Genomic DNA, 14,714 nt, shown 5'->3' with positions numbered 1-14,714 from the left:
GATCCCTGTAGGTACCCAGCATTTACAAAAACAGTTAAGAGTAGAATGCATTATTAGTATTCATGCATTTGTTTGTTTACAGTGTTTTTACACTGGTAGCCAGATGATGTATTGATTTTGATCACACCCTGCATATTTTATAGGCTGATCACATCATTTTATTTTGCTCAGTCAATAAAATAAGCGGTAACTATAACCGTGAAACAGCAGAGGGATTATAAAGTGGCAGAAAAGTACAAATACTTCAAAACTGCTCTGAACTCTGCTAAGTTTAACCCCTGTTCTGATCACACTAGCCAATAAAGTTCGGGGGAAAAAGAAAAAAAAAAAGAAAACACCCTCCTTAACTGGCTTGCCAGATCGTGCAGCTGATCATTGCGCAGAAAGGAGCCGTGAGGGTTGTGTCTCTCATCATGTCAGAAAAACAGCGAGGTCTGGTCTATATGATCACGGGAGGATGCGGGTTTCTCGGCAAACACCTGCTCCGGGTTTTACTGGAGAAGGAGGACAAACTGGAGGAGATCCGGGTGTTTGATAAACACATAGACCCAAGTTTAAACGGACTGAGCACAGGTAAGACGGACGTGCAAAGGCGCAGTCGTCGTGACCATGATGAGTTTTTGTGTGTGTTTGTTTAAAATACGGAAATTGCATTTTAAAATCAGCTGATTTCAAGTTAAGTTTCATCTCGTATCGACAGTCACATATTATTTAAAGATATGACCCATCGGTTTACCATTTGTTTTCAGTCCGTCTCCTTTGTGTATGACCGACCATAGAGCTCTCTCTTTAATATTGTTTCATCCTTTGCAATTCGCTCTCAACATCCAACATCTGCTTTTACATTCCCGGTAATCAAGAGGCCGGACGAATGTTTTCTCGGTGCATTTTTCTATTGTGATATCAGTGGTTTCTTCAGTGTCCATTTGCATGGCTTCTCCCTGCATTTCTCTCTGCGGAGAATGAGCAGTTTGGTTTGTTTTATAGTCCCATATGACAGTAGACTTTGGTTTACTCTTCTTGATTATCAGCCTTGCTGTGTATTAAATAACTGTAGTTGTCTCATTTTACTCATCTCTTCACTGAAGATGGTCAAACTGATGAAGACAAGTTCATTGGCTCTTAGTCAGCGAGAAGCGCTTGTCAGATGACTGATAGTTTGTTAGGTTTTATTAGTTTTTCAGTCTGAGAGGCAATGACAGGGTGCTGAGGTACAGCTGAAATATGCACTGGGAAAAAAAACATCATAGCCTGACACTGGTTTCCCTCACATGCTGTGTGGTCAATGGGTCAGTCCCTCAGTAGTGACAGCTGGGCTGTGAGTCCAGGATAGGCAGATCCCCTACTTTTCCTGTGGCAGGATAAAGATGTTGTAACTTGTCTTGTGTGTGTTTTTTTTTTTTTTGTTGTTGTTGCCAGTGTTGTGACCTGTGGCGGTTCACATGCCATAACTCCTTAATGCCTGAGGAAGAACTCATTAATTAAATTAATTAAAATATAAGCAATGTTTCTTCCTGATGAGAGGGTGTGTGAACAAGTTGCATAAATACAGAAGATTACAATCAATAATAGTAAAGCTTTTATCCTAAACATCAGTGTGGGGAATACGCCCAACCACAAACAACACTTCTGTCCCACTGGGGACAGTACTTTGTTCAGCTTTCATTGTTCAGACAGGACTGAGGTAAGCTGTTGATGCAGGAAAGCGACATGCCTGAATGTTTGGGTTTTACATGGTTTTATGGTTCCAGTAGTTATGAATTTGAGGAAGCATCTGTAATGAAACAATCTTCCATTTGTTCGCTGTCTGTAGATCAGAAATGGAAGTGCAAACTTCAGAGGATCTCTGACTGCGTCCAAAAGTCCAGTCCCTTGACCTGTCATCCGCAGGACTTTTTTTTTTTTTGTTATCTATCTATCATTGTTTCAAGGACAGTGCATGAGAGCTGAGATAAACCATGGGTACATGACCTTCATACATGATAACGAGATGTGAATTTTCCACAAAGGATTTGTCTAGTGTGAGCAACATTTGGGCGTGATGATGATATGTACCGTGAGATGATTTTGCAATATTGCAAATTGTGTTTACCAAGGGAGCAATCTCTGTGGCTGCAGCTTTAACATTGTGTCTTCCTGTTTTTCCCTCAGAGCGGACAAAGGTGGTGGTCATTCAGGGAGATATCACCGACTACAACAGCGTATTAGAGGCCTCCCGTGGGGCTGATGTGGTCATCCACACTGCCAGCTTGGTGGATGTTTGGCACAAAATCCCAGACGCACTCATCTATTCCGTCAACGTCACAGGTAAGACTCTAAGGAGCGGGAATGATATGATAGCAAGGAAAAGGGCCGGGGCGGAAACATCAGTCGGTGGTTTAGTTTTCTGAATGTTTTCCTGTGGGAAGCCAAGAATACAGAGAAATGCGGAGGAAATTCGCACATACTCCTCCTTTTAAAACGGAAACAGTCCATTTTTGGTGTGAAGGAAGTTTCATCATCATCATACTTGAACCTGGGTAAATGGGTGGACCACAGAGTGGTGGTTCATTTAAAGGCTAATGTGTCACAGTTTGTGTTTCATTGAAAAAGCGTGGTTGGTCATCCTACTGTCTACTGGTGTGTGTCCCAACAGTTTTAAAAAAGCCATAGTGCGACCACTTCTTAAAAAGCCTACACTTGACCCTCTAGATTTTAATAATTTTAGACCAATTTCGAATTTATCTTTCTTATCAAAACTTTTAGAAAAGTCAATTGCGTCTCAGCTTATTGCACACATGAATAATAACAACATTTTTGAAACTTTTCAATCAGGCTTCCGTCGCCATCACAGTACAGAGACTGCCCTCCTTAAAGTCATGAATGACCTGCTTTTAGCCGCTGACAATGGGTCCTGTTCAATTTTGATCCTGCTGGATTTAAGTTCCGCTTTTGATACAGTTGACCACGGAATTTTACTACAGCGGCTGGAAAGCTGGGTTGGCGTAAGAGGCACTGCACTTTCCTGGTTTAACTCCTACCTATTAGAAAGGCCATTCTCTGTAGTACTCGGACAGTGTGCTTCTTCTTCAGCCTTGTTGTCCTGTGGAGTTCCTCAAGGTTCTACTCTTGGTCCAATCTTGTTCTCAATATACATGCTCCCACTTGGCCACATCATCAGAAGACACAACATCCAATTTCACTGTTATGCTGATGACACACAGCTGTACATCCCTCTTGCAGCCAATGACCCAGATTCACTGATCCACATCTTTAACTGCCTCTCGGATATGGAGAGCTGGATGTCTCAAAACTTCTTAAAGTTAAATAAATCTAAATCAGAAATTTTAGTTTTTGGGCCTAGGAATGCGAGAGAAAACCTGAAAGAAAGCCTCGGAAATTTGAGACCTCTAATTATGCCTTCTGCTCGTAACTTGGGTGTAATTTTAGATTCGGATTTTAACTTTGAGACACATATAACAAAGGTGGTGCAGTCATGCTTCCTGCATATACGCAATATTGCCAAAATTAAACAATTTGTGTCATATGCTAACCTTAATAAAGTCATTCATGCTCTCATCTTCTCACGAATAGATTATTGTAACTCTCTATACACAGGACTGAGTCAAAAAACATTGAATCGTCTTCAGCTGGTTCAAAATAGTGCAGCAAGACTTTTAACTGACTCAAAGAGGTACGAGCACATAACACCTATTTTAGCATCACTTCACTGGTTACCAGTTAGTTTTAGAATTAATTTTAAAATTTTATTAATTACTTTTAAAGCTCTTCATGGCCTTGCCCCCTCCTACATCTGTGACCTTCTCTCTCCCTATGCTCCGGTTCGCTGCCTGCGCTCCTCAGGTCAGACCCTTTTGGCCATGCCCTCCTCCAGACTCCTCACCAGAGGAGATCGGGCTTTTTCAGTTATTGCTCCAAAGCTTTGGAATTCTCTACCTGAGGAGATCAGGTTGGCCAACTCTGTGGTCACTTTTAAATCTAAACTGAAAACACACTTTTATAGATTGGCGTTTGGGTAGAAATGCCCAAATTGTTTTATATGACTGATTTTAAATGTGTGTCTTATCCTACTTTTTTTTTTTTTTTTTTTTTTTTTTTTTTTTTTTTTTTTTTTTTTTTCTCTTTTGCTGTTTTATTGATTGTCTGTTCTTATTCTGTAAAGCACTTTGTAACCAAGTTTTGAAAAGTGCTATAGAAATAAAGTTATTATTATTATTATTACTGTAAATTTTTTTTAACTCTATTAGGAAGGGTTTCAGTGGTGAGCTCAGGTGTCATGTTATTGTATAAATGCTGTTTGAGAGGCTTTATCTTGGATGAACACAAAGTTTTCATCCCTTTTTTGGGAATCTGGCATTACAGTACTGTGCTGCCAGTTTACTCTCAGTGTACCTGCAACTAAAGTAAGCTCACCTGAAAGCGTGTAGGTGAAATCTTGTTGGAGCTTGTGAGATGGGGTGTCTCATGTTAAACCATGGAGTGTTCCAGGTAAGTGGTTGAGTCAGAGCTGCTGTTAACTGGTTTCAGACAAAACAAAGTAAAATAAAATCCTGTCTGTTAAAGTATGATTTAATCAACCGATGAATCAGTCGCCTAAAACAGCAGCAGTATCATTACCTCATTGCCTCAAGCGAAACAACACAATCAGTTTACAGGATACAATCCAATATAGCAACAACAACAATAATACAAACAGCCTAAAAATAACCAATGAGTGGAATTAAATACAGAAAAAATTAATATTATAAGATTCACAAGGGAAGTGTTTGTATTACCTAGGTGTTCTTGTTTTTGCATTGTTGCTGCTGCTTTCATGTGCTGTCTAACATTATGGTTTGTGACAACTGATAAAAAAAAAACACTTGAACAAAGTGGAAATTTTACACCAAGGTCATTTGACATTCAAATGTTTAAAAAAGAAGTGACACATGTTGAGCGAGGTACTTCATGTAAATGTCAGGCACGAGCCTGACAGAAAAAATAACCTGCTTCCTTCTACACAAAGTAGCTCTCTACCACTTTGGCTCCAGACATTGGGAAGTACACACCTATCAGGAGCACTTGAATGCACCTGAATCACCTTATTTTTGACAGTTGAAATGTCCACATTTCTATATATATTTTTCTTATCGTCTACAAAACTCCTGAAAAGATCAACATCACCTATGAGTTAGTTTGTCTTTCAGTACTTTCTTATGTTTCCACTCATCACCATGCAGCCCCAACCCTACTCCTTACTACCAAAGATGCAAGTGTATCACACATGTGTAGTTTTATTGTTTTAAAAGGCTCAGCCCAGATAGCAAACATAAATCCGGCCCAGTGTGTGCTTGAGTCTGGCCTGTAAGCAGCATGATTGTCATCTGCTACCAATTTTGGCACAGACACGGAAAATCTTCCAACGTCAGCTAACATTGGTTAGGGTTGACGGCCGGAATGAGTCCACATGTGAAAGCATACAGGCCAGACTCAGGCTGGGCAGCCAAGCCCATGTGCTGGGCCAGAAGTTTCATTTCAGTGTTTGGGAGTCATTTCCTTAAAATAGCTGGGCACTGTGGAATTTAACTAACTTTAACAGGAAGAAATAGTCATTTGTCTGGGACAATTTTTGGTATTTTAGGGAGTATTTTGGGAAGCAGGTCAGTGAATATGGGACTGACTGAAAATATATACTACTGTGGTTGTTTTCATGGTAATAAAGACTTGTCATCCAGTACAATGGTGTGTTTTTAATAGTGTTTTTGGACAACAATGGCACAAGAGACAAAGATTTATTGTAGGGTTTGGATACTTGAATCAGTTCATTGTTGGGTTTGATCAACAATGTGATTTGTTGACAATAAAAAAAAACTGGAAATGTTTCCAGCCTTTCCCTTTAAAATGTGTTCAAGAAATTCTGTAGCTTAGTTTTCTGAATTCCCAAAATCTCTTTGGCCATGAGCTGTACGAGAGTGAGGAGGTTCAAAATGAAATTCTCTCAAAAACAGGATGAAGCTAAAAACGTCTTTTTAATTGGTGTGAATTTAATATAAATAGATTCAAACTAAGAGGAAGGTGTGAGAACAGTCAGTTATTCAGTGTCTGTGTATGGGTTTTCATTTGTGGTTTGTCGGCCATCCTTGCAGTGGTGTCAAGCTTCTGATAGTTTGCAGTTACTCAGCAAAAAAAACAACAGATATCTCTGTCATCTGCTTTTTTTTCAGATAGTCTTTTCAAAAAGTACAACAGACCTCTTAGAATTGTTTGAACTGAGTGAATAACTCACTCACATCTGCCAGTGGCAGAAGCTGAATGAACCTGCATGGATATTGCACTGTTTTGATGCACGTAATGTCATCAAACTGCTGCAGATTTAAAGTTCGTCTGCCTGTGTGAAGCACTTGGATGAAAACCGAGGAAATGATTTGAATCTGACCTTTGTTTCACTGGAGAGAAGAGGGCGGATCGCTTTAGATACTACCGGCTGAGTATTACCAGAATTTAACACTGATCCCTTGTGGTGGCCTCAGAGGGTTTTCATTCCTTGAGCATTGTCAGTTTCAAATTATTGTTACCTCCCTATTGAGACAAAATGTCTCTCGACTTCCCAGCATTAGCACAAACTGCAGGTGCAGGAAAGTTAACTCAGCGTAGAGATGATAAAGCATTATACTGATTCTAGCTCTGGGTCTGTGTTTCCTGGCCTCCAGCGTCAGTGCATACCAGAGAATTTAACCGCCTGTGACCCAGTGTGCTGCCTCAGTCACAACATGCCTGAGGACAGGAGGAGGTCCCCAGGGCTCCTTTTAAGGCACCTGCCAGACCACTTTTATTTATTTATTTATTTTTACTTTTAACTTTTGTTCAGACTGAAATATCTCAACGGTTATTTGATGGATTGTTTGTACAGACATTCATCTTCAGCAGAGGATTTATCCTCGTGACTTTGGTGATCACCAGACTTTTTCTCCATCAACACCAGCAGGTCAGCGTTCTGAATTTGGTACACAAATTCATGACCCCTTCAGGATGGGCTTCTAGCACAGTCTCATCAGGACTTCTTTAACTTTGTTTAACAAGTTTAACAGAGCTTAAAGTTTAAAAAAAGGTCTAAAAATGTAGAAATGTAGCACCTTCAAACATTTTTAATATGATAATTAGAAGTTGCATTTCCTCACCTTACACTGATCATATTTCGTTGAACTGTGTGTCCCTTAAATAAAAAACAGATTTCATGGAGCAAAGAAAAACATGTTTTCATCAGTTAAAGAGAACAGACATGGGACTCATTCCTCTTTTAGATCAAATTCCAGTTTCTCCTTTCCTTTCCAGTTTCCAGTCATATAATAAGCTTTAATTTTGAGTCTTAAAAAATTATCTTATAATCTGGTTTAAAGGAGCATTTTAACCTTTCAGATTTGGCTGCCTGAGTATATATATACTAGACTCTGTGTCAAAATCAGTCATGTGTCTTTGGAGGATTGAGAAACTTGTGTTGCCCAGCAAAATTCAATCTAATTTATTCAACCCCAGCATCCTCCATGTCTTAAGTGACAATGTTTTCTCTCTTCTCAGGAACGGAGAATGTGATCAATGCCTGTGTGGAGTGTGGTGTCCAGTGTCTGGTCTACACCAGCAGCATGGAAGTGGTTGGTCCCAACATCAACGGCGAACCCTTTATCAGGTGGAGTTTTAAAAAAAATTCAGTGTTTACTTGTGTCTGAGCTCTTATCGTTTTTATCCTGCTAGCCAAGTGACTGAATGTGCAAGTTCAAGTGTTTTCCTCGCTGAGGCAACATGATTCTAAGTTACACTCTCATTCTCAGAAATGCTTTGGCTCTTTCAGTTATGTTTCTGTGGTCACTGTCCTGATCTGTCTCTTTCCTCTGCTCTTGAATGCACCGTCATCGAAAACATGAGGCCTGCACAGAAAAGATGTGATCAGGTGGAGACGATACAAAGAACACACAGTATCCAGTAACAAAGAGATCTAATTAAGGGGGTTTTAAATTTCTTTCAGTGGAAAGAAGCCATTGTCCAGCTTCAGGCTCACTTTTTAACTGTGACGCTGACACAATATTTTCCTTCCTTCCTTCCTTCTTAAAGTTTCGAATGTCACTGGTATGTTAAACATACGTTATGCTGCTGCTGCAGCCACAGTATTCAACATGGCCGCAGCTTTGACCTCAAACAAACAACTACCAGTTCTCATGATATTATGTAAAAACAGCCGTGACATTAAGTGTCAGTTATTAGCTAAAACATCAGTTCAAGCCTTGTTGTGTAACACTCACCTGCCAGTGTCTAGTTTTCTGTCACACGTGAAATCTTGGATATAACGGGTGTACTGTTTGTATTTTAGTGTTGTATTCTCTGATGTGCAAATGCACACTGTGGCCTTCTAAATGTGAAAGGCGGTAGCTGCAGCACCCGCAGCTCATTGTTGCTGACATGTAAAATAACTGTTTTTCTGAGTGTTGACTGTCTCCAGGGATGTGTGCATTCTTCAACAGAATGAATTGTTCTTTTCTGAATAACAGAGGAATATTTTGGTGCACAGATGCACAGAAACAATAAAAACAATTGTGCAGACACAAAATCAGATGACAACTTTTGTGTCCTGCGGACCATCTCTCTACCACTGTGTTTACTTCTTCTACATTCTGGCTTATAGACACAGCAAGCAGTGGACAGACTCAATAAAAATGTTCAAAGCTAAAAGAGAAGGGCACGTCAGATTCAGTCTGATTAAAAGTGGACTCTCTTTGTATGCTTTGTATGGGTACTAACGTCATCCAGTGTGTTTGCGGTGTGGGTGGGTGGGACGCTTCATTCTATGTGGCTGGAGCAAGAGAGATAGAGATAAGGTTGCAGACCCAGTCACGGCACATGAAGTAAAAGCTACTCTGACGACTGTCTTATCATCCTGGTACACGCTGTCTCCTTGGCTATCTCCTTGGCTATCTCCTCATGGACTCCTCCAGATGCATGTGTGCCTCCTTTGATTGCCAACACTCGTCTGATCTCTTTACTCCTCATCCTGCTTTTCTGGGGTCTGATCACGCTGAATAAAAACTCTCCATAGGTGGTTGAATGGACAAACCAGTGGAATAAAAAGCTGGTTTGTCTGTTTGCCAATTAGCAGTAAATATCAAAAACTGTGTTAAAGATTGAAATTATATTTGTTGAAAATATATTGCCAAGGAACAACTGATATGTTTTTGGTTTTTTTGAGATATATCTTAACATTGCAAAATGTTTTTTTTTCACTAATCTGTCATGATTTTCTGGACGTGTTCACATGAAGAAAATCTAGTATGTCACTCATTTGTCTGTCAGTATAATTGCTTTGTTACACATCTAGATCCAGATGCAGATAACAAAACATTATTAAAGTAATACTTCAGGCTCTTGGTCTTCCTTACCAAAAGCAGAAGATAAAAAAATATTTGTAGTGGCAAACTTCCAGTGTCTACCTAACGTAAGAAGGAATCATGACATTGTTTCAGATGGTGTGTGTGCAAGTGTGTGTTTGTGAGTGTCCAAGTGTATGTGTGGATTTGCACGTACTTCGCTACAGGGATAACTCAGAACAATATCTGGCACTCTCTGTGAACACAGGATTAAATGACAGAGTAAGAATGAACCTTTGAAAGGTCTTGTGGGAATGACTGGCTCTTCCCTGGAATTTCAGATACAAACAAGTTGATATGAAAGCTGCAGAAAGTATGGAAAGCCATATCTAGCAGACATTGTGGATTTCATTCTAACTTTTTACTTCCTAACCCTTTATCCCTCATGCTTTCTCTGTGGCGTTTTTGGCTTTGTGTGGACATCATTCCTGTAATACATGTGGCAAGTTCCAAAAAAGTCTTTGATCTCTCCTCAAATCTCCTCCTCTGACTGTTTGGCTTCTTTTTCTACAGGGGGAATGAAGACACACCTTACAATGTGAAACACACTATGGCCTATCCGAAGAGCAAGGCAACGGCAGAGAAAATTGTGCTTGAAGCTAATGGCAAAAAGGTATTTTACACTTTACAGTATTGACTTCACAGATAAAGTAGTGCACATTACTGAATATTACTGAGTACTACATTACTGAGTACTATAACGTTTGTGTTTGTTACTCTCATATGCTTCGTTAGATTCCAGGAAAAAACATTTTGAGGAATTTCTTGTGCAACTTTGCCACAAAATGCCAGATAATCCCTTTGTGGCCTTGCTGTGGTGTCAGTCCTGCTGTTTACAAAATCTCATGCTAACTGCTCTGTGCACGTGTTCTGCTCGCCTCCCTGTCTTGACTCCTAACACTGACTGTGTTCTTTGTCTCCTTTCCAGCTCAAAGGGGGAAAGTGTTTATACACATGCTCTCTGAGGCCAACAGGGATCTATGGTGAGGGGCACGAGCTAATTAAGGACTTTTACAAACTGGGTGTTGAAAGGGGAGGCTTAATTATTGGCGGCGTCCCAGACAGCACTGAACATGGGCGTGTCTATGCAGGTGAGTCTGAAATAACATCATAACTCTCCTACACACAACTTTAAGTCAAATCAGTTTTATTTATGAACGAGCAGGTTTAGACTGTACTCCTTATAATATTATCTACAGAGGCCCAACAAAGGAAAAATTCCCCTTTAACAAGTAGAAACCTTTAGCAGAATCTGGCTCATGGTGGGTGGCTGTCTGAAAAAGAGAGGGAGAGGGATGGGGGGCAAATGCAGGTTCCTCATAATAATAGGACTAATAATAGCACTAATAATAAGGAGAAAAACAACAACTGTAAAACTCATGATAATATAACTAATAACAGGACTAATAGTAATAATTGATGGGGGCAGTAAATGGCCCGCAGCCACAGATCCAGGCTCTACAGCTTCAGAGGCAGATGAACCTGCAAAGAGCAACGGGAGAAGAGAAGAAGACAAGAAAGCACAAAACTATGGGAAAAGGAAGAGGCAGAGTTAGTAACATTAATTAAAAGAAGATAGAAGATAGGAGCTCTGTGCATTATGGGAAGTCCCCCAGCAGTCTAGGCCTTTAGCAACACAACTAGGGGATGGTTCAATGCGAGCCTGAGCCAGCCGTAACTAGACACTTTATCAAAAAGGAAAGTGTTAAGCCTTCTCCTAAACTGAGAGGGTGCCCTGCACCCAAACTGGTAGACGATTCCACAGGAGAGGAGCCTGATAGCTGGAGGCCCTGCCTGAGAAGTTTAGAGACATGTCAGAGGACTTCTTGAACTTAGTCTGAAAATCTAAACCAGCTTCTGTTCTGTTTTTAACTCTGACAGTGAGTAAACTAAAAGAGAACCTGTTAAAACCTGTTGTTGGTGTGATCACTTATGTTCAGACCAGAACTAAAAGCAGAAGTTCACGACATGCTGCCACTTCCTCTGCAGTTTACTGGAGGTCTGAATGTCTTTTACAGCACTTCAGACCATAATTAAAAAACCCTCTTATGGTCTCAAGCTGATGCCACACAAATATTGTAACATCAAACCATAGACAGCTGTTGCTTATGACACTGTAGGTCTTTGTAAATAGTTGTAGCACGTGCACAGCTGATGTTGTGTAATGGGCTCATAGATGTGAAGCAGCTAAGGACATTAACTCAAACAATTTTGATGTGCAGGTACTTAAGTTACCAACTCCACTGGTTTGTAGCTTTGGTTTGATGACAAAATTAGACAATATGTGTAAAATTAACACATCTACCTGAGCAAAAAGAAAGAAAGAAAAAACAGACAGGAAAACCTATAAAAAAAAGCTTGTAACCCAGATTGTATTATTGATAGATGAACATGTATCAAGTACATGTTCATGAATCTATATTGAAAATATGAACATATGACATGAACCTATACAAATTTATCAAGAATTTGGCACTGCCAGGAAATCATTCTTCAGACTGACAACTTTTTGTCTCACTTATAAGTAGTTGTATTTTAATCATTCTTCAGACTTAATTTTTCCATCAGTAGTCAGGCTATGTTTCTTTTGGCACTGAAGTGTCTTTTATTATTGTATAATATATTATTTCTAAGATAAATATTTACTTATTCCATCATTCACCGATTTGTTTGTGTTGCTAGGCAATGTGGCCTGGATGCATGTACTTGCAGCCCGAGCCCTGAGGGAGCGCCCGCAGAAAGTCGGGGGTGAGGCTTTCTTCTGCTACGATGACTCACCCTACAAGAGCTACGAGGATTTCAACATGCTGTTCCTCTCCACATTTAACTTCAGAAGAGTCCGCATGCCCTCAGTGGTGGTCTGGTTCCTGGCCATGGTTAATGACCTGCTCCGTTGGATACTTAGCCCCGTATATAACTACACTCCGCTGCTGAACCGTTACACCTTGGCAGTGGCTTGCACCTCCTTCACAGTGGGCACAGACAAAGCCCTACATTACTTCCAGTACCGCCCCCTGTATGACTGGGACCAGTGTCGGGCCCGCACGCAGAAATGGGTTAACACATTCCCTCTGGATAAACTCAAAGACTCCTGATGTGACCTAATCTACTGCAACACGCAGTAGTGTTAGTGAGATATTTTAGTGTGTTGCTGCAGTAACTCAAAAAGGGTGTGTTGTACCTCTAACTGAAGGTGAAACTGCTATATTTGTCTTAAAACCTTTCAGACATGTAGTCATAGTTCAGGACTCTCGGCCTCATACAGTATTCAGAATTCAATCATTTCAGCTTCGAGTAGCAAAGAAATTTTCAAACGAGAAGTTCCAAGGACAACCACAAAATGATCTGTAAGGAGATATGGAAAAGGGTGTAGTGAGGGGAAACAGCAATACAGCTATGAAAAGGTGCTTTTTTAAAAAGGGTTTTAAGAAGTCTTAGTTTAAAATACAATGCAAGTTTTGTCTGTATAGGTTACATTCCAGAGGCACTGGGTTCTGACTGCACATGTCAGAAACTGATGCAAATTTGTGAGTCATGCATTTGTTATGTATGGACAACATCCTAGTCTAGCATTAATAGCTTAGCTATAAAGAAAACATAATATATGTGCTTTATCTGTACAAATAATTTCATTAACAGCCTTGACAAAGAAGATTTATTAATGTTTTCTGTTGGATTCAGTCTGTTGTTGTTTTATTGATACAACTAACCAAGGAATTGCCTTTAGTTAAGACGTTGAGATGGTCTAATATCAGCAATTGTGACCAATGTAAACACAATGTATAAGCATTTACTACATGTAAATGGTCTTTAAACCTGTATTTTAGTAATTTGTATCTATGATATCAGTATTTTATGCTGCATAATTTAAAGAACGTTAAATGTATTGTAATGACATTGTCAGAAATATATCCTGTTAGTAAAATTTTTGTAATTCTAAATAAAGATTATTTATGATGTTAAGCATTTTGCTTAACTTTTGTTTGTTGTGATTTTGCAAATTAACATGGAGATGCTGCGTGTTCCTATTTTTTCTTTCCATAAGTCATTTCATTTACCTCTTTCACTATGATGTGCAGCGTATGTCATTACAAAAGTTTGTACAGCCTGGAGACATGACTCATAACCTTAAATCACTGCCTTTGTTTCCATGTGCTTGGGTTTTTATTATTCCCACATGGTGACTGAGCCTCTACCCATACATTTCTATGGAGATGATGATCTCTGTTTACCTACAGCACAAGAGTAGAAAGGCTCATGCTTCTACTCTTGTGGAAACTTGTCATTAAACTCCATGACAACCAGCTGGATTGTATTTGTTTGCATGAGTAAGACTTCGAGTATGGGAGTTCCCTTCTGAAAACTTCTTGTTGTTCCAATATGCCAGGGTGTCCCCACATTTCTGTGGATAGCCGAGGAACTGCCCATAACATTTACACGCCTGCTGGTATGAAAAAGAAAGCAAGACCTCAGAGTACCAAAGAAAACCTCTGATGCTCGCCACAAAACAAAACAGTCTGAAAGTCTTATGTATATAACATATAACTATGTAATGTAAAACCTGGTATACAGGTGTTATATCACTGTGTGATCACCTGTAAGCAAGCCTCACTGTGCATCTAATGAAAGGTGTGTTTGTGCACTTATATGACTATCTTTGTGAGGACCAATTTGAGCTTTAGACCTGAGAAGTGAGGACATCTTTGGAAATTAAAGACATTTTGCCCATTCCTCACGCCAGGACACCCTCAGACACACCCTCACACCCTCTGTCTGACGGTTAAGACATGGGTTTTGGGTTAAGGTCAGAATTAGGTCTAGTCTAGGGTTAGGGCGAGAGTTGTGTCCTCACAAAAACATAAGTACAAACGCGTGTGTGTGTATTTGTTTGCATGGCTGTATTTAACATTCATGTTACGGTAGATAACCACGTCCCTTAATCAGAAAGGCCTGTAGAACGCTTGTTATGAAAGGGGATTGCGCCATCTACTGGTTCAACAAAAACACAACATTAAAGTGAAATACTTTTATGTTAACTCAGAAGCGTTTTTACCTTTCGGTTGTATTGGTAAGATATTTAACTATGGAAATATCTTTTATTTTATTTTATTTTATTCTATTTTATTTTTAAAGAAACGTATTTGTAATTCCTCAGAAAAAAATAACAGTGCTTTACAAGTTAATATTTTGAAAGACTGTGAAAGTAATGAATGTACGTAATGGTTATACACAAATTAAATTAGAGAAAAAAAATATAAAGTCGAGAAAGCGTATCTATTTAACTGAGTGTGTAATACCATATTCTGCTGTGGAAGGGAGGCT

The 14,714-nt window shown here is 39.6% G+C and overlaps 1 protein-coding gene across 1 annotated transcript; it reads left to right on the top strand.

Annotated features, from left to right (window-relative positions):
- Window positions 1–385: 385 nt before the first annotated feature.
- hsd3b7 (hydroxy-delta-5-steroid dehydrogenase, 3 beta- and steroid delta-isomerase) lies at window positions 386–13,355 on the top strand. Its single transcript, XM_041062967.1, has 6 exons — window positions 386–573; window positions 2,152–2,307; window positions 7,555–7,663; window positions 9,906–10,005; window positions 10,321–10,483; window positions 12,075–13,355. The coding sequence occupies exons 1-6, from the start codon at window positions 414–416 to the stop codon at window positions 12,485–12,487; spliced, it is 1,101 nt and encodes a 366-aa protein (XP_040918901.1). The 5' UTR covers window positions 386–413; the 3' UTR covers window positions 12,488–13,355.
- The last annotated feature ends 1,359 nt before the right edge of the window (window positions 13,356–14,714 follow it).

The sequence above is a fragment of the Toxotes jaculatrix genome, chromosome 18 (genome assembly GCF_017976425.1).
Source record: "Toxotes jaculatrix isolate fToxJac2 chromosome 18, fToxJac2.pri, whole genome shotgun sequence".
Classification (NCBI taxonomy): Eukaryota; Metazoa; Chordata; class Actinopteri; family Toxotidae; genus Toxotes; species Toxotes jaculatrix.
The sequence above is the reverse complement of the archived record's forward strand: the minus strand, read 5'-3'. Positions and strand labels throughout refer to the sequence as shown.